Source organism: Rhinopithecus bieti, unplaced genomic scaffold (assembly GCF_001698545.2).
Source record: "Rhinopithecus bieti isolate Rb0 unplaced genomic scaffold, ASM169854v2 scaffold_33937, whole genome shotgun sequence".
NCBI classification, from domain to species: domain Eukaryota; kingdom Metazoa; phylum Chordata; class Mammalia; order Primates; family Cercopithecidae; genus Rhinopithecus; species Rhinopithecus bieti.
In genome coordinates, this window is record NW_016814873.1 from 1,090,643 (window position 1) to 1,116,745 (window position 26,103).

Below are 26,103 nucleotides of genomic sequence, written 5' to 3' on the forward strand. Positions count from 1 at the left end.
ATGGCTTGTGCTGCCTGGAGGACGAGGAGATGAGGGCTGCAGGGAGGGAGCAGGGCAGATTAGGGGCAATGTGGCTGAGCTGCACCCTACCTGTCCCCTCCTCCTGGTATGTTGGGCAGCATTCGCACCTGGCCAGTGGATAAAAGAAGCTGCCATCATGGAGTTCACCACCTAATTGTTAACAACGGGTCCCTCTCGAAACAGCCTCAGCAAGATGCTCACCTCCTTCAGACCACGAAAGCCCCAGCCATGGAGACCAGCCACATTTCTCAGTCAGGCCTCCGTGATGGACTGCACCCGATGATCCATGGCCCTCACAACCCAGGAGGACTTCCTTGATTGCCCCCACCTATCTCAATGGCCCCATAACTGTGTCCCTCTGCACTTAGCATTTAACACTAAACATCTGCACACAGCCTTAGAAAACACTCATTCCCATCATCCTGTTTGATCTTCAGGATAACCAAGGAAGGCAGTTAGGAACCGAAGACATGAAGGGAGTTGCCTAAGGTCACCCAACTGGTAAGTGGGGGAAGCCAGAATTTGTATCCTGACCAGCCTGTCCAATTTCAGAGTCAAAAACCAAAAGCTCCTTCTTTTGCTGTCCTTCCTGTCGACAGAGCCCCACTGACTATCAAACCCAGAGCAGCCTGCAAGCTGAGGTGGTGTCCACCAGCATTCTGCTGCTTCATGCACCCTGAACCCAAACATTCACTAGAAGGGCCACTGCAGGCCGGGCACAGTGGCTCACACCTGTAATCCCAGCACGTTGGGAGGTCAAAGTGGGCAGATCACTTGAGGTTGGGAGTTCGAGACCAGCCTAGTCAACATGGAGAAACCCTGTCTCTACTAAAACAACAAAATTAGCCGGGTGTGGTAGCAGGCACCTGTAATCCCAGCTACTCTGGAGGCTGAGGCAGGAGAATCGTTTGAACCTGGGAGGTGGAGGTTGCAGTGAGCTGAGATCATGCCACTGCACTACAGCCTCGGTGGCAGAGCAAGACTCCATCTCCAAAAAAAAAAAAAAAAAAAACCCCAGTAAAACCCAGTGTGCCCAACAAGGTCTTGGAGGTGGGGGGATGAGAGAAAGGTCTCTACACATTGCTGATTAGCAGTAAGTGACACTGAGGCCAGGCCAGGAGAGGAGCCTCTTCCAGGGAAGGCAAGAGTGGGTGTGGAGACGAGGGTGGCCTTGGGACTCCTTTTTAGCTATGGTCAATCTTGTCTTTCCACCCTCTCAACACAGCCCTCCCAGAAGCGGGATCACTGTGCAGGAGCTGGAGGGAGACCCCATGCTGGGAAGATGAGAGACGCTCAAGCAGGGTCAGTCCCAAGCGGGATCAGTCCCAAGAGCATCAGGAGACAGCATGTATAAGGAGGGGAAAGAAGGCTGGAGAGGCCTGGCAGGATCAGGAGTTATAGCCGGGAAGACATGGGGAGAAGGCAGGGGCAGGTCAGCGCCTTGGTGCTGGGGCCCTGGGGCCTTGGTTGGATGATGGAGAGGAGCCCATCCTGGGGACAGCTGGACCAGACCATGGACGGCCTCACCATGAGACCCCGGCCTGGTCTCAGCTTCTCTCTCCTTCCTGCCCAGACCTGGTTAAAGCCTGAGGCCACCTCTCAGCCCTCCCTTCCTCCAGCCCCATTCCACCCCACTCCCTAGGAGTTAAGCCCCCTCACCTGACAAGGCCACTTCCATGGCCACTCACAGAGAAGTCTTTGTGCATAAGCTGGGCCTGGGGGATGGGCGGTGGTGGGCACCCCCACTTACATTCCGCCCAGCGGCCAGCAGCAGCCTCACCATCTTCCCATCTGCCTCTCCAGCCTCTCATCCCCTTTCTTGAGGAAGAATTCCCTCGGAGACTTGGCCCTGGCTACTACCTCACCCATAACTCCCTCCCTCAGGACGGTTCCAGGACTGAGCTCCTTCTCTGCTGCTTTGCTCCAGCCCCCTGAGCCACACAGCCCTGACCACTGAACCCCTTTTTTTTTCTGAGACAGAGTCTTGATCTGCTGCCCAGGCTGGAGTGCAGTGGTGCGATTTCAGCTCACTGCAACCTCTGCCTCCCAGGTTCAAATGATTCTCCTGCCTCAGCCTCCCACATAGCTGGGATTACAGGCATGGGCCACCATGCCCAGTTAATTTTTGTATTTTTAGTAGAGCAAGGTTTCACCATGTTGACCAGGCTGGTCTCGAACTCCTGACCTCAGACGATCCACATGCCTTGGCCTCCCAAAGTGCTGAGATTACAGGCTTGGGCCACTGCGCCCACCCTCTCTCCTTCCCTCCCTCCCTCCCTTCCTTTCTTTCTTTCTCATAAGAGAGCTCAGAGACCAGCTTGTTGCCCCACAAAGTCAGAGCCAGTATCCCTGTCCCCCAAACCCCAGCAGCCCATCCTCTGCCCTGACCTCAGGGTGCTCACTGTGCTGAGGGACACCAACCTCCTCTTCTCCACATCTCTCCCCAGAAAGCTTCCATAAGCTTGCTGCCCCACCATGTGGAGGGTGAAGGAGGGATTCTGAAGGCGGGTCGTAGAGACATCCCTTCTTCAAGTGGCTTCCAGGTCTTTCATATGTCCTTCATTTGTTTGGAACTGGCTGAGAGCCAGTTAAGTGTCTGGCTGGGCTCAGTGGACAACCAGATGTAGGAGTCCCCATCCCTCCTAGGAGTGGTTATGTGTTGCTCTCCAGCCACACCCTACACTTGGCACCTCTGAGGCTGTCAGCTAACTGCCCCAGCCTCCCTGGTATAGCACCTAAGACGCTTTACAGAGGAACTCCTACCTCTGTTTCCCTTCTCTTCCCAGCAGACTCCCTGCGATGGCCATGCTAGTCCCCAAACATACCCTGCTCTTCCTTACCTCTCTGCCTTCTTGAATGCTGTGGACTGTCCACCATTCACCTCCCCAGACTCAGTAGACTGCCAAATGCCTGTTTTATCTCGTATCGCTTATCCCTTGGCATCCTCCAGGAAGCCTTCCTGAGCTCCCCGCAGGTCTGCAGGACAATGCTTTCCAGACTGTCTCCTAATCATTCGTGTGTCTGTCTCACCCAGTAGACTGCCACTTCCTCAGAGCAGCGTTGTATTCCATGCTCCCCTTGAGCATAGCTCCTGTCACACAAGAGACCCTCAGTGCCTCCTGAATGAATGCCCTGACATGGAGGCAGGGGTACCAGAGGGAAAGGTATGGATGAGAGAGGTGCTACACAGGAAGAAGGTGATGGGCTTTGATGTGGCTGATTTGGATGTGGGGACAAGTCCAGGAAAATGTTCAGGAGTTGAACCTGGGGGCCTAGGAGTTTAATGAGGCCACCGACAGAGGCAAGGCAGCAGAAGCACAATGCGGAGGGAGCATCCAAACTGCCTGGGGAATGGCCCACCTCCCGGGTTTTGATGGGAAGTGGCACTTCTATGCCACTACGGAAACTAAAAACACAGGTACTCTCTGGGCCCTCCTTGCAGCTAGAGCCTAGGCATGTGATCCAGGCTTGGCCAAGCAGATGTACAGTTCTAATCTTTGAACTGGGAGACAAATGGCAGGACCACAGGTGGTAGTTGGCAGTTGGGGGTGTGAATCCAGAGTTTAAAAGAGGTCAAGACTAGGCTGGGCGCGGTGGCTCACCCCTGTAATCCCAGCACTTTGGGAGGCCGAGGTGGGTGGATCACAAGGTCAAGTGATTGAGATGATCCTGGCTAACACTGTGAAACCCCGTCTCTACTAAAAATACAAAAAATTAGCTGGGAATGGTGGTGCATGCCTGTAGTCCCAGCTACTCAGGAGGTTGAGGCAGGAGAATCACTTGAACCCGGGAGGGTTGCAGTGAGCCGAGATTGCACCACTGCACTCCAGCCTAGGTGACAGAGCGAGACTCCATCTAAAAAAAAAAAAAAAAAAAAAAAAAAAAAGGGAAAAACAAACAAACAAACAAAAAAACAGACTATCAGGGCAAGACCATTCTTGGTAAGCTCATGCTAGCACCTAGTGGACGCTGCCTCTTTTTAGGAGCATTTACAAGCCCTTCCTGCAGTCATCTGCTCTGAGAATATCATTTTTGATTAGAAACAGCCTTAAGATTTGNAAAAAAAAAAAAAAAAAAAAAAAAAAAGAGGTCAAGACTAAAGAAACGAGGGAGAGAGGCTGGATGCAGTGGCTCACACCTATAATCCTGGCACCCTGGGAGGCCAGAGCAGGTGGATCACCTGAGGTAGGAGTTCAAGACCAGCCTGGCCAACATGGTGAAACCCTGTCTCTACTAAAAATACAAAAATTAGCCTGGTGTGGTGGCACGTGCCTGTAATTCCAGCTACTCAGGAGGCTGAGGCAGAAGAATCGCCTAAACCTGGGAGGCAGAGGTTGCAGTGAGCTGAGATTGCACCATTGCACTCCAGCCTGGGTGACAGAGCAAGACTCTGCCTCAAAAAGAAAAAAAAAGAAAGAAGAGAGAAAAAAAGAAAAAAAAGAAAGCAGGGAGAATTTATAACTTCAAGCGATGGCTGAAGTGATAAAAGTGGTGAGAAGAGTGAGAAGGAAGAGAAAACAAAGTGCTACCAGCAGATCCTGGGGACCACTTCTAGTTAAGGAACTGGTCCATCTGGAGGACTGAATGAATGGAACCAAGAACAGATGATCATGGATATAACAGAAGAACTGAAGGCCAAAGGAAAAGACTGAGAAAACAGCATAAAATTTTCCATAGGTCAAGGAGGACTGGGCTTGGGAAGGGCCAGAGGTCTTTGTTGAGGAGGCTGTGAGTGGCCTCTGAGAGGGTGCAGTTTTACCAGAGTTATAAAGATGGAAACCAGAGTGCTGCGCTGAGGAGAGAAGGTGGAGCATTTCCTCAAGTACACAGTCACCTTTCACAGGCCCCAGAGAGACCCTCAAACTGGCAAATGATACTGCCTGGCCACTCACTCCTCCTGCTGATATTCCCCATTCTGATTCCTCCAGTACTTTTCTTATTACTCACAGTCCTCTAAGTCCTCTGGGAACTAAGCCCTGTGCTGAGGCCTCTCTACCACCCCTGCTCCTGTGCTCAACCTTACATCTTTTCTGGGGGCCGCCATTCCTGGTCTTTCTCTCCTTCCTTCTTTCTCCATCCTCTCTTCCCAATTCCATTAGCAGGAAGATTCAACAGTATTTCTGGTGAGCCAGGAAGTCCTTCTTAGGGCCTCAGTCTCTTCCACGTCCACCAACCAGAGCAGCATTTCAGTGCACACCTGGTCAGGCAGCCATCTTACAGGCGCCAGTTACCTAAGATGGCGGCCTCCCTCACCCTCCGCTTCCGTTCCCACAGCTTTGCCTCCTACCCCTGCCTCTTTCTTTTCGAAGCCTCAGCCCAACAAGGTGGGGGGCCAGGCTGGGGAGCCAAGGCCGGACGGAGGAAGCAAGACAAAAAAGGACAGAAAAGCTGGCCCCTTGGCATCTCTCTTTGGCATTTGAGTCCAGCTCAGGGAGGGAGGGCAGAAAGGAAGAAAGAAAGTAGTGTAAGTTTTTATTTCTGTCCTCTTCCTGCCACCTCCCCTAGTCCCTCCCCAACACTTTGATGAAAACAAAATCTCTCCCTTTTTTTCTCTTCTCCAGCCCCCCTCCCCTTTTTTCCTGGCTTTTACCATGAGCCTCCTGGAATGCAAATGAACTGTATTATGCAAATGTATGCAAATCAGGCTTAACGAGCGGAAGGAGGGGGCAGAATGCCTAATGAGTAATGGCGTAATGGCGGAGGGTGCAGATGGAGGGTGGCAGGAATGGCCCCCTCCTCTTCTGTGTTCCCACAGCCTGGAGGTTTGCTGGAGGTAGCCGGGTGTCCCTCACTTCTGGGAAAGAGTAGAAGGTCAAAGCCCCATCGCTTCAGCTGAGAAGGCCTGGGATGTCCTTGGCTGTGGTAGGTGAGGGGCAGGCGAGCTTGGGAAGAGGGGGTTAAGTATAAGGGGCTGGTGCTCACTTGCATTACCTTGCCCAGAGACACTGCATGCACCAGCTTCCTTGCCTATGTGGCCTGCCGATGGCAGAACCCTCAGCTTCCAGTGCTGAAAAGAGGGTGACGCTTATGCATGCCATGGCTTGTGCATCAGAAAGGAGGATTCTCAAGGGAAGATTCCCAGCCAGACCCAGGTTCTTTCTGGGGGTGGGGGTGAAAGCTGTCTCTCTTTGTACTTTGGGAGTGGGGGGGGGGGTTGCCATGGCAACATAACATTGAACACCCACCTCCCCAACATCCAGCCCCAGAGGACCTAGGAGTTGGGGGGGGATAATGGATTGACATCCCCTGATGCCCCCACCACCTGGCACTGCCAGCCGGAGATGGCAGCATCAAATCCTAGAGAGAATGGTCCCTTTGTTTGTAGGCTCACGGTGTTGGGGGAACAGGCCTGGGCACACAGAAGGGCCTTTCCCAGGCCCCGTTCCAGTTTGCATGACTCCCACTGGCCTCTGGAGACTACTTGTGGCCATCCACTGGCCTCTGTGTCCTGGCAGATGGTTGCCCCCTTGCCTTTTCTCCCATGGGCTTGCCAGTTACTGCTAGGTATGCCCTGTCCCTGAGGCCTTCCCTCCAAACCACTTCAGACAGAGGTAGCAGTCTGTTCCACCTTTTCCTGGCTTTCTTGAACACCTCACATGCCCAGTCATGTATCCTGTCCTTTTTTGCATAGGGGCAACCTGCAAACTCCCCCAACCAGCAACAGGCCCGCTCCACCCAAACGAGGCAGAGAGACTCCTAAAGGAGGTATCAGACAGATAGAAAGGGCCAGGCTGAAAGTCAGGAGCCTGGATCTTGGCATTTCTGCTAACCAGCTGGGCAACCTGATCATACCTCTTCCACTCCCATGGGATCTGTGAAATGAGGAATATAGGAATGATGATATCTAAGGCTCATTTCAGCTCTACGAGATCTATGCCCTCCGTGTCTTATATGACCTAGGTTAAATCATTCTTGAAATATAACTTTCATTCTTCCTACTACTGGAGCAGTCCTTCTCATTCAGACTTCCAAACATGAAGACAAACCAAATTGCCCAGAGACAGAATACCAACTTCCCTCAGCCTTTGCCTCTCCCTGAGACTCCACGGCTGACTGCAAACAACTCCCACAGATTCAAAAATTTAGAGTCTTTGATAGCTGACTGTACAGACAGGAGGGTCCCTCCTAACCCTCTCAAAGGGGGTCAGCACAGCCATCTCACTCACCGCCCGGGAGCTGTCCGTGGTGCTGGATGTGGCTCTGTCGTCCACAAGGAGGAAGGAGGGTGGGAGGGTGTTGGAGCACCCACCCGCCCCAGGTGAGAAGCTAAAGGGAAGAGAAGAAGCAAAAACATTTGGAAACAGTAAGAAAAGGGAAAGAAAGATGATACCTGAAGAAAGTTTCTCCTCTCTGAAGACCTCCAAATCGTCAATATTACTTTGAGGAAGGAAGAGCACAAAAGTCATTGAATCTCTGATAAGTTAGCGCGTTCTTCCTCTAGATCCTATTTGGGCATCCACAGGGAGGTGGAATCATAGTCCCTTCCCTTGGGGAGGAGCTCAGATTGAGGTGGGAGATAAAGTACAGACCTCTAAATTCCGTTCTAAATTCTAAGGCTCCTACAAGGAATTTAGAAATAATAATTAAAAAGATATACAACCTGTCTGATAGTATTATAGATATCAGGAGTTTGGGAGGAAAGGTGGGGAAAGGCCAGGGCATGTTTGTGTGTGCACAGTCTGCTCCACCTACACAGGCATATGTGTGTGTGTGTGTTTCCCAGTTGGAGAGGTGAGCCTGCCTCGGTGGTTCATAACCTCAGGTGCACATTAAATAATAATGATGCCTAGGCATCATTTCCTCATACTCTGATTTCATGGGTCTGGGGCTGGGCCCAAACATCAACATTTTTAAAAAAGCTCCCCAGGTGATTCAGTGCATAACCAAGTTGAGAATCACTGACCTAGAAGAAAGCAGGTCAGAAAAGGTGCAGGGGTGAAGCCTGATTAGCTGGAGGAAGAGGCAAAGCAAATATCCCTAAAGAAGAAGGGAATGAATAGGGAGGAGAAAGACAAGCATGTAACTCCTCTCTCCTGGGAGCTCCTGGATAGCCCCTAGGCCTGGCCTGGAGATGAGACTGGCTCAGGTGTTGGCTTGTCTCCTCTGTGCTGTAGAAGCTCAAACCCACCCTAAGGCAATGAGACAAACTGTCTCCCCACTGCAGTCCCTTGTGCAGGAAATGGGCGCAATGACCCTAAGGGGGTGCTGCTGCTCCCCTTTACCCAGAAGGTCCCCAGGGAGGCGGCTGTGGAAGGTAAACAGCAACAATGGTCCCTTTCAGTGTCCAGACTCCAACCCTTCAGCCCAATTAGCAGACACAGCAAACAGCAATTCAGCAGCCTTCAGCCGCTGTCATAACAAACTCAGAGCTGCCTTAATGGGGGGATTAGGGCAGGAGGAGGAGGGGGTGTCACTTCGGCCCTGGGAGAGCCTGGGTGGCAAGGAGGGGGTTCCCCTTTTCCCCTTATCTCTCCTATCTAAATATGCACCCACCCACCCTTCCTTCCATAACTCTGCTCCTCATTCTCCTCAAAGCCCCAAGAATGCTTTTGTAGTTTTGTCTGCTCCTTCCCTCCAGTGATTTGAAGGAAGGTGAAAAAATAAATAACCAGATTCCAACTTTCAAAACTTGAACATGCAGACTTCAAGAAGGACTTTCAGACGTAGGGGACTGTGTGTCTCTGGTGGGTTATCAACCTCAGGAATCGCATTGGGGACTGGGGGGATGTTGGTTTGTGAGGCGAAGGCAGAGAAGACATCCCTTCTTAAAGTCACTCAATTGTGAACATAAGTCTGCATGCTGATAGGCAGGTTTATAGGATTTGTTAATTATAGCCACTACCTAACTTGTCCTTTAATTTAATAAACTGTGTTTTTAGTTACTTAGAATCCAGGAGCTTAATGGCATAAACTTGAAATTATCATTTACACATGCTGTATTTATCTATGTAAGTCAGTTTACCCATCCTAAGTGCTCTTACCAATAAGTCTTAATATCCATTAAGGAGAAAGAAAACAATGGCCATTCTGCCACGTGGACTCCAACCTCTTCCCTTTATCAGACTTCCCAAGGGCTGTGCCTCCTCTCCCAAGTCTTCAGATACTTCCTACCTAGGTCCCGGGAGTCTCACCTTGACTCCCAAAGCTGGAAAAGGAGGAAGTTCCTCAAGTTAAATGTTATGAGATCCTCAGTCAGGAACACGCCCCAGAGCTTCCCTTTTTACATTCTGAAACCAATCATATGCTATCAGTTTTTCCAAACTGTAGCCTTTAACTTCTCTGCAATCTAAGAATTACCCTTTAGCCATGAGTGTCATAACAGTATACGATCTTTTATATAGAATTCTTCATTTTCTGCACACAATAATCCTAAGGGTTTCTTATTCTCCTTATACAAATATCAGAATTGAGGCTCAGAGATTTGTATGCTTGATAAATGAAAACACCCAAACATGAACCTTGATTTGGTCAGATTTGCGGTTTCTATTTCTGTCTCTCCCATGGTTTGCTGACTAGGATGATTCCTGTGACTGTAAGAACTTATCAACAAAACCCTTTCCACGCTTGGAATTGGGTCGGGGGGAGAATTTGTCCCAGAGTGAGGGTGTGGCTGATAATGCAACACTTGGGTCAAATATTTGAGAGAAAATTGCCTTTGGCTTCCTGGACCTAGAATTCAATAGGAGGGTATTAAAATGAGGGGCTGAGGAGAGAAATGAATAATGAAGTCAGCTTAGAATTTGGTTTCCAGTAAAAATAGTAGATGTAGCAGTATCTAAAGAATAGAACTGAAAATTCTTAGACACAGGCAGAGGTGTGATAATACAAGAGAGGAAATTTCCTAACTGGTAACTCTGGTTAGGGCTTTCTGAGCCCCTTTTAACATGGCTTCCCTGCACTCCCGTCCCACAGTTCCCCTGTGGGGTTCAGTTGGAGGAGATGCGATCTGGTACAGAGCGGGTGGGGAGAACTCAGCAGTGTCACTGTGATGTCTGCATTTGGTAACCTCCTTCCAAATCCAAGAATGTCTGTTCCTCCAGGTGTCCCTAATGTCACGACCGAGCTTCCCACCCACCATGGAGGCACACACATCCGACCTCACACCAGGTCACACACCACTCAGTTTCTCACCCTCATAAAGCAGACACACACAGCTCACAAACACAGTCACCCATCACTCTCCTGACAACCCCACCCACACATCCACACGCACACACCATATGCTCACATAAGGCAGACACAAACCCTCACCCCCACATCCCTCCTGGGCTCTATTCCTCCTTTCCACTGAGGTGCTGGTTTTGTAGGGCGTCAGTTCTCAGCCCCCCAGTTCCCTCTATTCTCCTTTGGATATCCTGAGGTAGCTCAAATGCGCTACCTCAGGAGACAACAATAATGATGTAAACCCATCGTGGTTACTGATACAGGTTCTAAGTCTCATGTGAATGAGCCTCAGTGGATCCCAAATTCACATTTCCAACAAGCTACATGAAAGGTTTTTTTTGTTGTTGTTTGTTTGTTTGTTTTTAAAGGAATCCTATCTTTCTTGGTGCTGCTTCTCTCATCCCAGCTCCGCTCCCAGCCCCTGCTCACAGGCAGGGCTGTTCTCTTGGTGCGCCTTCCCCCTCCTGTGCCCCATGTCCTCCAATCTTAGCTCAATCCCATCTTACCCTCCCTGCCCAGTCTCTCTCCAGTTGTTCCCACAGGCAAGTTCAGTAGAAAAAGCACTGGGTTGGGTTAGGCCAGGCACAGTGGCTCACGCCTGTAAACCCAGCATTTTGGGAGGCCAAGGCGGGCAGATCAAGAGATCAAGACCATACTGGCCAACATGGTGAAACTCTGTCTCTACTAAAAAAAAATATATACAAATTAGCTGGGCATGGTGGTGCGTGCCTGCAGTCACAGCTACTGGGGAGGCTGAGGCAGGAGAATTGTTTGAACCCAGGAGGGGGAGGTTGCAGTGAGCTGAGATCACATCACTGCACTCCAGCCTGGTGACAGAGTGAGATTCCATCTCAAAAAAAAAAAAAAGAAAGAAAGAAAGAAAGAAAAAGCACGGGGGCACTGGGTTGGAAACCACTGAGTAACATCATTAGCAACTCATTTGAGTCCATGGTTTCTCATTGGTAAAATGGGGTTAATAACAACTATCTCACAATGTTGAAAGAGCAAAGAAAGGGATGCAGGCCTAGTGCCCAGGAAGTAGTGTTAGGAATGATTAGTCCTCGCCTACAACCTGCTCCCTTTCTCCCTAATCCAGTCTCCACCTGCCCCTCCCCCAGAAAACCCAAATTCCAAATGGCTGAGAAAGTAAGAAGCTACTAATCTCGCCTTCCTCTAAATCGCTAAAGGAAGAAGACATATGTATTCTAGGCTCCCTGAAGCACAATTTTTTTGAGTTTGGATTCTCTGATATTTCTCCCACATAATATATAATTGAATCATTATCTTCTAGCTATAAAATCAGGTCCTGGGAGGAAATGTTAAATTTACATAGGAAACTGGAGTCAGTCAAGGTCATTTTGTCCAGTTCTTCCACCCCCTTATTACTCCTTCCTGCCCCGTGTCCTGGAAAGCCAGGTGCAGGCGTATGGGATGCGGAGCTGTAGTAAATGTAGAGGGGGCTACTTCTAGCTTTGGCTACATTGACTTCTATTCCACAAAGTGACTCTAGACTATACTCCTTTCAACTACACCTAAACACTCTTTCACTTAAAATATTTAGGTCAAGCCAGATAAATAGATTCTTTTAGGAAAGTCCCTGATTAATCTCTCTAATTCTTTGCTTTCTCTGGGCAGCATAGATACTAAGCTACACATTCCTTTGTGTTTGAGATCCTCAGAGCTTCTCAAGGCCATTTGCTCTTGGAGATGATTTCCAAGAGTGAAGATGGGGTGGAAAGGTTAGGTGTCCTAAAAAGCCCCAACTCAGCCCCTCTGGTCAGTAATGACAGAGCAGCATAAGGATCTTTCAAAGAGATTGGCCTCAGGTCCTGGGGCGGAAGGAGGAAGGCGAACGCAAATGGAACCGAGATTGCTCTACACTCCACTGCCTCAGAACCCAGACTGGGAAAAAGGTTCTTCTGCCACCCTGTTTACATTTTGAGCAACCCTCCCACCCCCAGCACCTTCAGTTCTATCTCCACCTATTTTCACATAGACACCCCCATCTTCCAACCAAACTGGATAGCCCTACATGGCTTTAAGGAGCCGACTTAAGCAAAGACCAGTGTTCTCAGGTGACTTCCTCCAAACTCCCCCACCCAGCCATAGCTGTGGACAGCCTGTGGGAAACTGTTCATCAGCTCCCGCTGGAGGGAGAGGCCTGAGCCAGGAGCCGGAATAACTCTGCAGCTAGATTTCAACTGATTTCTCCCTTGGATCAGCTTCCCAATCAGTGACCCAGACTGCCAGAAAAGGCCCCATCCTGAGCGGGGACCACCAGAGGGCACCACAATGAGGCTTCCTTGCTCCCCTCCAACTCTGCTGGGGGAAAAACATGGCACCTGGCTAAAGTGAAATGGGACTGTGACTCCTACCTGTGCCGACTGGGGTGCTGGGGGGTGAAATGTCGCCCGAACCAGTGAGGTCTCTCTCCTCCTCTTGTGTCCTCTGGTGCTGGTCAGTCCTCGCGGCTCTAGCCCCTCGCTCAAGCCTCCCCCTCCGGCCCTTGAGACCGGCTTTCTCCGGGCCCCTCTGCGCAGTGTATGGGGTTATTTTTACTTTCGGTTATCTAGCTTTATGAAGACTCCACACCACTCATACAGCTAGATAACCAAAGATAACAACCAACCCCGCCTCCTGGCTGCTGTCGCCGCCTCTTCCACGCAGCCTCCCGGCCGCCGCCGCCAGCACCTCCTTAGCTTCCCGGTCGCCCGCCAGCGGGAGTAGGAGGGAAGGGACACGAGTGGAGTTGGAGGGGAGAGTGAAGAGTGAAATGAAGTCCGAGATAAAACAACAACAAAAACCTCAGACATCAGGATACAGACACGACAGAGACCAAAAAAGGCGTGGAAAGGACGCAATGACCGGTGGCGTCGAAGACCCAGACCCAAAGAGCTTCTGGTACCCCATTTCCCGCTCTCTCACTCGGGCCAGGAGCAAGAGTTCCGCTGGTCCCAGGTGGAAGGGACGCGCGGGCTTTTCGTGCCACCCGGGAAGACCGCAGGGACCCAGGCAGAGGCCTCCCCAGCCTCGCCGGTTCTCCACTGCCCTCCTCTGGAAGATCGAGGGCGCATCCGACAGCCAGAGCCCTGCCTTCGGCGGAGCCCGAGCCTGGCGCGGGATGGAAATGGGGAGCCGCGGCTCCGGCCCGGCCACGTCGCCAACTCAGAAGGGCGGTGGAAGCGAAGGGGAGCCTGTGTGGGGGAAAGAGCTGGATCCAAGAGGCCGACTAAAAGGGAAAATGGGCAGCCAAACCCAGGAGGTAAAAACCCCGGAGATGCCCTAACAGGAAGCAGGGAAATCCCGGCGACCCAAAGAGAGAGGAAAGGCTGTGAGGGGAGGGTGGGGGCGACCCAGAGACTCCCAAGCGAGTCTCTCGAGGAGAGTCTCGGGAAGAGATCCGGGAGAGTACCCAGGAGAAAGGCGGAGGAGAGGAAAGCAGAGGGCGACCGGGCAGGTGACCAGAGTCCCAGGCCCTGCAGAGCCCCGGAGAAACGGCTTTGTGCAAAGAGGACCAGAGATCACCCAGGGTTGTGAAAATGGCCGGGGGTTCGAGGCGAGCGGTGCCCTAGGGTTGGGTAGGGGGTGCGATCAGGAAAGGGAAACCGCAGCCCCGAAGAGGGTGGGGGCTCGGCCGGCCCCTCGTGGCGGACGCGCAGGCACGCCAGATTCCGAGGCTCTCGCCCACCTAGTGCCCCATGCTGGCCAGGCCACTTACATCGAGCCCAGGGTGCCCATCCGTGCTCTCCCGTGCGGTCCTCCCGGCCAGTTCCCGCCCCTGGAGCGTCAGGGCCCTGAGTCCCAGATGCCGGGGCTCAGCGGACGCCGGACAGAGGAGCCCGCCCTGCTCTTAGCCTCCGCCGAGCCTAGGCGAGCAGGGTGGAGCGAGTCTCACCTCCTCGCTCCCTCCTCTGCCTCTGCCGCGGCTCTGGCCCCGGCGCGCTCCGGCTCCGGACTTTTCATTCATCCTTTCACACTCCCTCCCCAGGCCATCCTCTGATTGGCTCTACCGCGTCTGACGTCACCGGCTCGTTCCCCACCGGCCCCGCCCCTCCCCCTTCCCCGGCCGGCCGGGGAGCGCAATTGGGGCGCCCTTCCCCCCCAGAGAATGGGGATGGGGGGACTACTACGTCTCTGTGCTGATTCTCAGCCTCTTGCTGCCTCACCCCGAGACCCGCCTGCCACCTCCAATCCATTGCCATTTGTGGTTTTGATCTCCAACCTCACTCATTTTGTAGGTTCTACATTTTCCATTTTGGCCCTAGGTGTGCTGCACCAACACCAGGGCACAAAGATAGAAAAGAGGCCAGGTGAAAGCCCCTCAGAAAGAACCAGAGGACTGCAGACTCTACTCCTACCTGCCTCCTCCCATCAGAATATTCTTTGTGCTTCTTGAGTTCTGATCCTTAGCAGACTGTGATCCTAACCTTTTAGAATGGGCAGGAACCTGTCTTCCTGGTTTTCAACCCAAAACAATGAGGGAAAGATTCTGGAAGTTTAGGATTCCTACAGGGAGATGCGGGTGTTGAGCGGTGCTGAGCCCCCTTTTCTGCCTTGCAGAAACTGGAATATCTCTTGAATGTGTTCGCAGCACCAAAGTTCCAGGTAGGGGAGGCTGGGGTGAGGATTCCAGCTGGCATCAGCCAGGGCAAGACCCACAGATTTTCATCCAGCCATGGAGGCCCTTGTTAGCTCCTTCTTACCCTTCCCCAGCATGGTGAGACTCCGACCTCTAGCCCATGGTACAGCTCCAGGTGTGTCTGGAGAGCTGCAGTTATGGGAGGAGGATCGCCCACCAGCAAGGTTCCGTCTGAGATTTTGCCGACATGGCTCCTTATCTGGCACAGCGCGACATTCCTGGCTCGGCCTCTCTGCGCTGGGAATCAGGGCTGAATAATGCCTGGTCTCAACCTTGAGAGGTATATACTAGGCGGCAGGCAGGATCCAAATCCCGCTGCCCAGTAGAGCTGGAAGAACGAGCTGTGGGCCCCTACCTGAGGTCTGCCAGGGAGCAGCTCGAATTCCTGGTCCCAAGCCACCCTTCTACCCACTCTACTCTCCACTGCCTTACTAAAAAAAAACTATGACTCAGATACCTGGAGCCTGTCAGCCAGATTAACCTGGGCCAGCTCCTATAACCAGCGGTCCCTGAACAGTAGGCCACCAGGGGCGTGCATGAGGGGATGACCAGTTTTGTCATCAGTCCCCATCGGATTGTTTTATCTGCCTGTCTGCACAGCCCAGGACAAAGCCAAGCCTGAAAGCTGTTCTTGGTTAGATGCAAGCCTGTGGGCAGTGGGTTTAATTCGGTGCATCCCCCAAAGATTGGAGAATGTCTGAATTATCGCTTCCACTGATGTTGGCAACATGACTGCTGGGTGGGAGGCAGTTTGGAATAAGATAAAGCCTGGGAGCCGGGTGTTTCCCTACCAGGATGATAATATGGGGCAGAAGAAAACAATCTAATTTCCCAGGTCTCAGGGCGCTCGCAGGGCTGGGCTTGGCATAGCTTTTTCCTTCTGTCAGTTGCCACAGGGTCTCAAGACCCTTACCCAAGGGAAAGGCTTTCTAGATGCTTCCACAATGTCAATTTTTTCACCCTCCAGTACAGGGAACACACCAGCCAATGATGACGAGGGAAGAAAAGAGGCAGAGATAGTGCCCACTCCCTATTTTCTTTCCTCCTGCGCCCTCCCAGGTGCTCTTACAGCTTAGAATGAAGCACTCGGGGAGCACAGCATTGGGGTCCCTGTCTCTGCAGTAGAGTTGTGAAAAAACCCAGAACCCCTCTCAAATATTCTCACAGATAGACCTACCTCCTGGTATGCTGCTAAAGGCATTCCCTAAATGCATACCCCATCCAGCCCGGAAAATCTATAGGCTTTCCAGCCATTACCCTCCGTGACTATAAATCCCCCCAAAGATTTCTCATGAAACCACGCCATACCCATTTCTAGGATCCCCAATACCCTCCAGACACTCCAGCAATTCTAGCTAGGGCCTATGCTTCTCCAAACATACTACCAACTCCCCCTACAAATATCTCCCCATATGCCCTCCCAGGAGATCCCTTAAAAGCACCTTAAGCAAACCTTCCTCCCTATCTACCCCCTCCTCACCAGCACCTGGGAGGCTGGGGCCATTGAGGAAGAGTGGGCTGTTCTGCTATAGCTAAAACTCTCCCCTTTCTCCTCTGTTACCAATTTCCAACCAAGTCCTCTGCCCTCTGTGGGGCCCAGGCTTATCAGTACCACCCCTTATCCTGGCCTGGGCTGACCAAACAGTGCCGTAAGAGGCAACTGGAATCAGCATGAACCTCCTTTCTCTTTCAGCCACTGCTGTATTTTTATTTTTATTGGAGTGGAGAGATAACAGAAAGGTTTTTTTGTTTTGTTTTGTTTTGTTTTGTCATCAGAGGCTCCCCCTCTCCACCTCTATTGGTCAAATTCAGACTCAGCTGGACTTCCTAAAAAACCAAGGTCAAGATGGAAATGGGTATGCTTAGATGTCTTCTGAAAATATATCTAAATTTCTCCAAATAGCTTGATAAAGAGTAAGATCCCTCTGCCTCTTAATGAGGATTTGGGTTCTACATAGGTAGTTCAGCCTAAACAGAGTGTCCAAATACAAGGAGAGACCCCCAACAAAGGAAAACGGAGATTAGTCTAAATTGTCCTGGCACTACCCACATAAAATCCCCACTTCTGTCAATGTTGCTGACGAAGTAATTTTTTGTTTGGTTTTGTCTGGGTGTGGTTGACAACCCAGTCTCCCACCACACCTGCTCAAGGATAAAAGTGAGTAGGGCATCTGTCTTTATTTCCATGGAGAAAGAGCTATCAACCATGAAGGAAGCAGAAAAATCCCCACCACCATGTTAACTGGGATTGGTTTATATACCATTGTTCCAGTTTCAAAAAAGAAACTACCTGGATGGTGGCAAATGAGACAGCCTCTCCAGAGAAGGGACAATTTCACACATATTCTTGTCCATGGTAACTAACACTATGCCTAAAGCATAGTGGGTGCCTAGTAATTGATCAATTAATAGAGATCTGTGTACCGTGAGTGTGTCTGCAAGTCTGCATTTGCCATCAGGTAGATTGAGGGCATTACAGATGGCGAGTGAGGGTCTTGGTAAGTTGTGTGTTCTGTGGGATCTGTGAGGGAGGGGGAGGGGAGAGTTATGTCTATTGTGTTGTGTGTTCGTGACTATTTGATAGCTCCTTTGACCAGAGGAGACCCTTCTACTAATTAGATACAGCAGGCCTATAACAGTATAACAGCTGGAGTAAAATGGGTGCATTAGGTGCCCTTTGGGCTTGGCCCACCAGCTTCAGTATTCCTGAGAAGGTCTCAGTTGGAGTAGAGTCCTCTGATTCCAGCACACTGCAGTCAGCTGAAGTGTTCTGTAGAGCGGTGGACTGCAGACCCCACCCTGAGTCTTCCGGGGAAATTTCTAGGGGGCTGTGGGGGAGAGCACATTGATGCCCTGGTGCTGATGTGAGACTGTAAGTGTCTCGATTAGCCTAGGAGCCCGCATTTTTTGCCAGTGCCCATCCCCACCCCCATCCCTTATAGCCCTGATGCCCACCTATTGTCTGTGTGCCTGAAGAGGCCCAAGTAGAGAAAAACATGGCCAGAATTACGCTCTCTGGATGCAGCTCTTGGATAGATCTTTATAATTCAGGTTCCAGAATACATTTTGGCAGTCAAGCACTTTCTTGAAATAGTCAGGTAATTAAATAAAAAGCATATATTTTTTCTTTGTTTCAGTTACCAGCTTAATTTGCCTTGAAGACACAGATGAAAGCTGCATTTGGGAGAGGGTGGATTCAGATATTTGTCTTATAAGTGCATCATTATGAACAATATCATACTTTTTTTGCTATAGAAATCTGCATTGTCTGTGGGATAGTGACAAAAACAAGAATTAGCAGTAAAAAATACTGAGGCTGTGTGAAATATATATATATATAAAATATCTATTCATGTGGGCAGAAAAGGTAGGAGGTATGGAGAAATAATCTGGAGGATATCATCCCTAAGGATGTCACACTTCTTCCCCATGAGAGTGGTATTTTCCTCCTATTGAGGGGCCAGCTTAAGAATTCCTTGGGCCTGTGTAAGCACTGCCTTCCTTGCCTACTCCCAGTTCTATTCTTGAGCCCACACATTGCTCACTTGCCTGAGAACCTTATGTGTCCAGGGCGGGTGAGAACAAGGTGGCAGAGATGGTAGAGGGTTGGCTGGTTCATCCAGACTGAGTCCTTTCTGCAAGACCCTCAACCATCGGCAAATGGCCTCCTTAAGGGGCATAAGCGTGAGTGTGCAAGGGTGCTGCGCATCACACGCATACGCACACACACATACACACACGTACACATACACAGATGCACACGCACACACACACACATGCGTGCACACACACGCACACACATACACATACACGCGCGCCGCGCACACATGCACACATACTCAAACTTATCAACTCAGACCAATGCAACAACAAATCCACAGATATTCCCAGCAGTACCACCTGCCAATGCTTGCAGCTGTATATCCTGGCATACATACCCACTCACAGTTATTTAAGCTCCTTGGGTCCCCATTCACCATAACCCACACTCCTCTTCTTTCTCACCTCTGTTACCCAGATACAAGTATCTCTGTTCCCTTCTCCAACCAATCATCTCCCCCAAGGTCAGTTGGACTCCAACTCTGCCCTCAAGAGCCTACGGGAGAAGGGGAAAGAGTTCCCTGTATCCCCAATGCCTTTCCTCTTTGCCACAGAACTGGAAGCAGGGTGGCCTATCATTGACTATGTAGGTCTTTCTACAATCGGAGTAGACCAAAGTCAGGGGCTGAAAGCTGGAAGAGACAGAGAGTGGGGTAGAGGGGTACAGAGAACAGGAGAAAACATAGGTGAGACAGGGCCAGTTTTCCTTTTCCTCCCCCACCCACTCCACCATCATAAACAATACATAAGAAAATAAATACCCCAAAAGCCGTAAGTGGCCACCTACGATGACACCAGAAAACAAATGAGGCTGCTTCTTCTTGGATGTCCAGCTCCTGTCAAGGAGGAGAATGCAAAGGTTAAAGTCCTTTGAGAAGAAGTCCAGCCTTCTTTCCCTGACAACCCCCAGGCTTCCTGTCACTCTCTCAGCCCCTCCTTTTCTCCTAATCCTGCATCTTCAGGACCTGCAAAGTCTATGTTCCCCTCTTCAATCGACAGGCTTGAGGCTGCACAGGGGGATAATGAGAAAAGCCTAGACATGCAGGTAGGGCCTCCGGCCTGGGCCTGTCAGCTCCATCTTGCCTGGGCAACTCTAACCCAGCCTTATCTTCACAACCTCTCCCATCTCCATCCAAAACCTTTGGGCCCAGGGGTTTGGCCCTGTTCAAACAGCCTGTGGAGATCTTAGACTTAAATCTAAAGAAGTAATCTCCTGCCCAGTGGACATTATCTCCTTGCAGATTCCTGCTGCCTGGGGTCTATGGGAGAGCATGCTTAGAGAATGAAGGAGCTAGGGTTAGAGATATATTTTTGTCTGTCTAGATCTAATGCAGTGTAAACTGTAAAATGTTATGCACATTTATGATATTCTCAATCATGTTATCTCTCTAGCTTTCTCCACTCATCTCTGTCGCGACTTATCTACCTATCACCTATCCATGTATATCTCTCAGGATCCTGTAGTGATCAATTTTCTCCCTCTCTTTTTCATACACACAAAAGGTGTGAAGACAAAGCATTTATTTTTTATTAGTGTTGGATGGGAACCCAGTCTCGGTACTTTATAGTTTTATCTTTCCAGAATTTGGCTATCAGGTTAAATTATGATTTGGGGGAGAGGCATGTATACTGCAGGTGACCTAGCTCCTAAAATACTGTGATGAGTGTTTTTACACGTATATGTGTGTGTGTGTGTGGGCTGGGTATGCTGGTGACTTCTTCCATCTCAAACTCAATTCCACAACTAATTTTTTTTAAGTCAGGAAGATAACCTACCTAAATGTAGGAAAGCAGAAAAAAGGGGGGCTGGGGAGCAAGGACAAGCCTTACCTCCAAGCCTGATTTCTAGGAGGGGTGCTTTAAATGCCCCCTCCCCACTTCTAACACTCACAAATACTCACTTGACTCCCGGCCTCAGCTCTGCCAGCCCATCCATTTCATAAAGGGATGTCTCAGTCTGAAATTATCTTCATACCAAAGAAGGGGCTACCCCCACCCCCCACCAATTTGCTGACATGCTAGAAAACAGACATAAGGATGGCTCCTCCCTCCACCCTAATCAATGAGAGTTCTGGGGTCCCTGGGGCAGTTATCCCCCTCATCATTGATCTCTGCCCTGCCACCCCCCAACAACGCATACACAATGCCTAGGGGAACATGGTGATGAAGAACACAGCCCAGCAGGCATGGAACATGTGTGTGTACGTATGATGGCTGGCAGCCTTAGCCTCTCCCAGCAATCTGGCCTCTGGGGTTCCAAGAATAGTCTGCTCCGCTCCAGCCTCCACTACCCCACAATGGCCCCAATCTTGTCTCCCAGAAAGCACAGTGTGGGTGGGGGACTAGGGGCAGGAAAAGTGCCTTGTTTCTATATCTCCTGGCCTTCCGTAGGAAACACACACACACACACACACACAGACACACACACACACAGATGCGCATACACACACACATAAAACCCCTCCATTAGATGGGTGTGAAGAGGGTTGGGGTAGGGTTCTCTCCCCTTCTAGAACCTAAGCATTTTCTCCGACACCTCACTTGCCTTTAGGTTCCACTCAGCCCCTTTCCCACCTGCCAGCTCATACCATAGAAAAGGGGGGAACGGGGGGATTAAATTAATCTAAATCCTATAAAATGTTTTTGGATTGTTCCCAATTACGGTCTCCACCTTTCTTTCATGGGGGGACGTCTGGCTCCTTTCCCCCCATGCCCAAGTCCCTCAGACTTTGTCCTCTCCTAAAAGCTGAAGTCTCTAGGTCAGAAAGGAATAAGAGCCAGATGGAGGAAACAAGGTCAGGAGTCCAAATACAGAACCATTTTTCCCCTTCCTTCCCATCTCCACTACAGTTTCCTTCCCTCCCATCTCCACTACAGTTTCCTTCCTGCCTCTCCTCTGGTGCAAGCATTAAGATGTTGACCATGTCTGGCGGAGAGAAGGGAGGGGCAGATTAATAGGATCAGTAGCACCGTGACCCTAAAGCCCCCCTACAATCCCATTGACAAACTTAGTGAGCTGTCTCCAGCCAGCATGGGCTGGGGGAAGGAGGGGAACCAGGAGCCACTCTGGGGCGGGTGGGCAGAGCCACTGCCTTGGGCTCAGCGATAGGTACCCAGGAGGCTGGAGGTGAGAGCCCTGCTGCCAACTCCACCTCTATACACATACCTCATCTATTTTGGGGACCCCCTAAATCTTTTATCAGCCTTTTCTTTCTGTGATGATTTTGCACCAGCCTCCATTAGCCAGTAGGTAAAGTAGGAAGGTTAGGGCGTCCTGACTGATTTTAGGGGATCTCTTCCCACTCCCAACCTAGATGTCTGAGGGGGCTGGGATCCTCCCTGGACCCGAATGGGCACTTACCAGGCTTCTGTGAGGAGGAGAGACTGTTCGGGTGGCCCCTGCGGCTGGACTGCCTCTCTCCCCCCAGCTCCTAGCCTCTTGTGGAGTGGAGGATGCAGCTCCGATGACGTAGCATCTGTCTATCCATTCAGGAATTTCGCTTGCCTCTCTCTTTCTTTCTCTTGCTGCTCTCCCTGGAAAGGCAGTAAAAAGGGGGTGCTGCCCCTCTCTGGAGACACTACCACCACCACCACCACCAAAATAACAGCCCACTCTGACGAAACCCCTCCTTCTTCCTTCCAATGCCTGTGTGGGCAGGGGTCTTTGTCACCTCCACTCTGCTTGCCACCTCCCCTACTGCCTTTTCTAACCCGAGGCAGGAAGAAGGGGCTAAGGGAAGCTATTGTTCCTCCAGGCCACCCTCATCCCCAAGGGAAGCCAGAGAAAGGGTGTGACAGAAAGACTTGGTCCCTAGTCTCCGAGTTTTAATTCGCTTTGGAACTTGAGAGAGTGATTAAGTGGTGTATGGAGGGTAAGGTGAGGAGCTGATGAGGAGTCATGGCAAGGTGACACAGTTTGCCATTTGAAGGCTCAGGGCGTTCCAGGCCCCCCTTCCCAGGCCTCCCCTCAACTCCTTTCGTGGTCAGCTTAACTAATCACAAATCCAGATCTTACTTGTGAAGGAGACAGTGACAGTCGGAAGATGAAGGCTGGGAGCTAGAGGGGGGCGCATCTTGCAGGGAGATGAAGGCCAGCACTTGGAAGTCTAGACAAGAGAAGAGAAGGGGTGGGACCACAAAGTCAAAGTGGGAGATAAATTATCTTTTTCTTAGAGGAGGGAGAGGAGTTTGGGGGTTGGTTTCCAGGGCTGGGGTCCCGATATTTGGTGGAAGCTGGGGCCCAGAATGGTACAATGGTCGGGTCTCTTTTCTCTCTCTAACCCCCACCCTCAGCCCCTCCCTTTTTCTCCCTCCCACTCTTCCTGGTCTGCATGGGAACTCGGTCTGAGCTCGACGTGACAGACAGCAGGCCTGCATGCTAATGAAGTTTGTCTCAAGTTCATTGTCAAAGCCCCCCCTTCCCCACGGCCCCCTCCCCTCCTCTCTCATATACAAATCTCCCTCCAACTTTTGTCCCACAGACCTGGAGGCCACTTGAGTCTCTGCTGGTTCCCCTCTCTCACCCTCCCCCACTGCTTTTAGTCTCCCCTCTCCTCACCACCTCCCTCAACTGGGGGCGGGAGGCTCTCTTCTCTCCCTGGTGCCTTCCCAGCCACCTTCTGGCCTGGCGATCCCTCAGCTCTGAATGAGGGATTCTGAGGGCTAAGGTCAGAGTCTATAGACTGGGTCCTTCTTTCCCCACCTTAAAGTAGGGAGACTTTAGAGGGGTGAGAAAAGGCAAGAGACTCTCCCCACTCACTGTTCTCTGCCCCCCAATTCTCAGCCCTGTCCTGGCCCAGTCCCCCCATTCCAGCCCCACTTCCCCTCCCCCATTCCTCCCATTATGATTATTTTGCTCTCCCCTTGATTACATCTGCTTCACTAGCTCAGAAATAAAGATCCTTTGAGACTAATTTTGCACCCCCCTGCAACTCCCCACCCCTTCCCTCCCCCTTCTCTCTAGACCAGGGCTCCCGTTAGCTCCTTTCTCACCGGCTGGAAGACATTGAGTTCCTTGTCTAGGGAGCTGGGGGGTTGATGGGAGGGGGTGCCAGTGGAATGGGGGGGGGTCTCTCCAACTCTGGGACGTGTCCAGCAATCCAAACCTGTCCTTCTTTTGTTCCTACAAATCTCTTCATACTGTCACCACCCTCTGGAGTCTGCCTTTCTCCCAGTAACTAGGGGATAAGGGAGGAAGGGGAGGAGGATCCTGAACTCACCCCACCCCTCAATTCCAGGGAAAGGAGGGAGGGGGAGAAAAGGGAGAAAAAATTTAAATCCCCCCCCTCATTAGCCAGAAAGGAAGCGAAAGGGGATAATTATAATTAAAAGCAGACAGCTGTGGATTGCATCTTTTATGTTCCTCCAAGCTTCCTCCCCACTTCTGCTACCATCACCCAAAATTTGCACAACCCCTGTGTATCTTCCCCCTGGTTTCCTTCGAGTGGTGAGTGTGCCAGGAGACTAAGGCATGAGGGGCAGGTTTGGGGAAGAGGACTCCACTTCCTCTCCCGTAGGCAGCGCCTTCTGAAACATCTCAGTAGGCCTAAGAGATGGGGGCTTCCTGTTCCTACCCACCAGCCTGTACCCCAAGGTGTAGGATTGTAAGAGGTGGGGGAATCCAGGTGATAATAACAAATTCAATAATTTGGGGAAGTCTCATTTTCCTAAAATGAGCCATAATATTCATAATGAAATTAATACTAATAATTCAGTAAAACCTAGAATGTTTCCTCATTCAGGCATGTCTTCCCTCCTCTGGAGCAGCTTCAAAACACAAGAGGGGTAGCTGAACGTCTAAAGAGCTGGGATCTGTAAGGGAGTGTGTTCTAACAAAGAGAGGCTCATAGGTTTAGAGTGTACATAAAATGCACACATATACATACATATACTCCATGATTTTGGGGGTGGTGTTGCTAGGCCTAGCTCTGCTATCCTATGTATTTATAGAACTTGATCATAGGCCAGAACAGCAGGGTAATTATAGCATTATTAGCATATATGCAAATCAGGTAACCTATATACGCTGAATGGAGGCAGATTATTATTTATTTCTTTCCCCCTTTCTCCTTTCCTGGTATCAGCTCTGGCTCCTCAGAGCTGCACACCAGCAATTATCTGACATTATAAGAGGGGGTTGTAGCCCTGGAGGAGGGGGCTGAGGGGAGTAGGACAGAAAAAAACCTAGGGGCGGGAGGGTTTTATCTCATTTTACTCAATGTTATTCTGGGAAGAGTGGGGAGGAGCTCAGTGAGAAGCCTTTGAATTCACAAAGGCTAATTCCAGCAGGGGCGGGGGGCAGGAGGGAAGAGACAGAGACCTGAAAACAGAGACAGATGAAGCCAGAAAAGCTTCAAAGCAATGACAGAGACAAGAGGGAGAGAACTGCAGCTCACAGAGAGTGGGGCAGCCAGAGATAGAGTCACAAACTCACATAGAGCAAGGCACAGAGAATTCAGATCTGGCAAGAAAACAAGGAACTGTTTATTTGGAGTTGGAAGGGATGAGCTCTCCAGGTTTATTTGGCAGGGGGCCAGGATGGGGCCACCCTATGATGGTTTAGAGGCTGAATCTGAGTCTTAATCCAGAGCCCATTCCATATTATCAATCCATTCTCCTTTTTCCACCACCTAGTCAATGGCCATGGGACCCCAAGCAGTGGCTTTTGGTGTGCTCATGCATTCATTCCAACCAACACACGACGAGCAGAAACCACATGGACATGGTCCAATTCTGGACCCTCCTTTCTCCCACCAGGATTGAGCCGCAAGCCCCTCTTCCTTCCAGGTTAAGCTACCTTCGGTAGGTTCACTCTTAGGCTCTGCAGTCGGATCTCCACAGGGTGCCTCGGTATCTAAGGAGCTGCAGCACTGCCTCCCTTTTCGTACTCCATCCCTCTCTTACTCAGACGTTATTTATACCAGATCTGTGGCTGGGAAGCTGGGACCTTCACAGTTTTTCCTCTATATTGTCCCAGGGACTTGCCTCCACTGAGTTGGGTACCTTTGCCTCTGCCTGGCTGGGTGGGATTCTGCTGGCCCTTGGCACCAATGAGGCACTGGGGTTCCAGCACTCCACCATATCCTTCTGTCACTCCACTCCCCAGGTGGATTAATGGTGTATGTCTGTTTGATCCCAAAACTAGATAGATGCTGGAGATACCAGCATCTCCATCAAGTTTCAAATGTCTCTCTCCACATCCCTGCTTGCAATGTGGCTATCTAGCTACCTCTATTTCAAAAAAGCCTTTGCCCATCTGAGCCAAACTTCAAATAAGGCAATATTGGGGAGAGGTAAGATTATTGCAACTGTGGCAGTGTCCAGGGACCCTGAGTGGCATAATGAAGAAGGGTCCCAGAAAGAAATAAAGAGATAGACACCCAAAGAGGCAGTGGCCAAAAGACTAAAAAGAAACAAACTTCAAGGCTATACTTGGATTTTATGCACAAATGGAAATTTGCTGTCATGTATATCTATATAGACCAGCAAGATGGATGGACTTTATCACTAATGACCTCTGCATCTATGACATGCTTTTGTATTTATATTTGCTCCTAAGTCTGACTGCTGCTTGTTCTTTCTGGCCATGTCGTACAGAATAGTAAAAGAGCTGAAGAGTTAGGGAGAGAAAGACAAATTGAGCACAGAAAGAAACTGAGAGGGGCACAGACTTAGAGACG

The 26,103-nt window shown here is 50.6% G+C and overlaps 1 protein-coding gene across 20 annotated transcripts in view; it reads right to left on the minus strand.

Moving 5' to 3' along the window:
* The window catches only part of LOC108515560 (protein CROC-4-like), a 33,136-nt gene extending 7,838 nt beyond the window's left edge, over positions 1-25,298 (minus strand). For 5 of the 20 annotated variants that reach the window (XR_001881548.1, XM_017852560.1, XM_017852556.1 and 2 more), the window contains exons 1-4: positions 22,440-22,729; positions 21,786-21,958; positions 19,186-19,260; positions 7,188-7,287 (exon numbers count right to left, since the gene is read on the minus strand). Coding sequence is in view for 9 of the 20 variants with exons in the window: in XM_017852560.1 (XP_017708049.1) it covers positions 7,188-7,287; positions 19,186-19,260; positions 21,786-21,958; positions 22,440-22,497 (406 nt within the window). In the remaining 11 variants the exon portion in view is untranslated. The other 15 variants (XR_001881559.1, XM_017852563.1, XM_017852562.1 and 12 more) reach the window with 12 other exon arrangements.
* Positions 25,299-26,103: the final 805 nt, after the last annotated feature.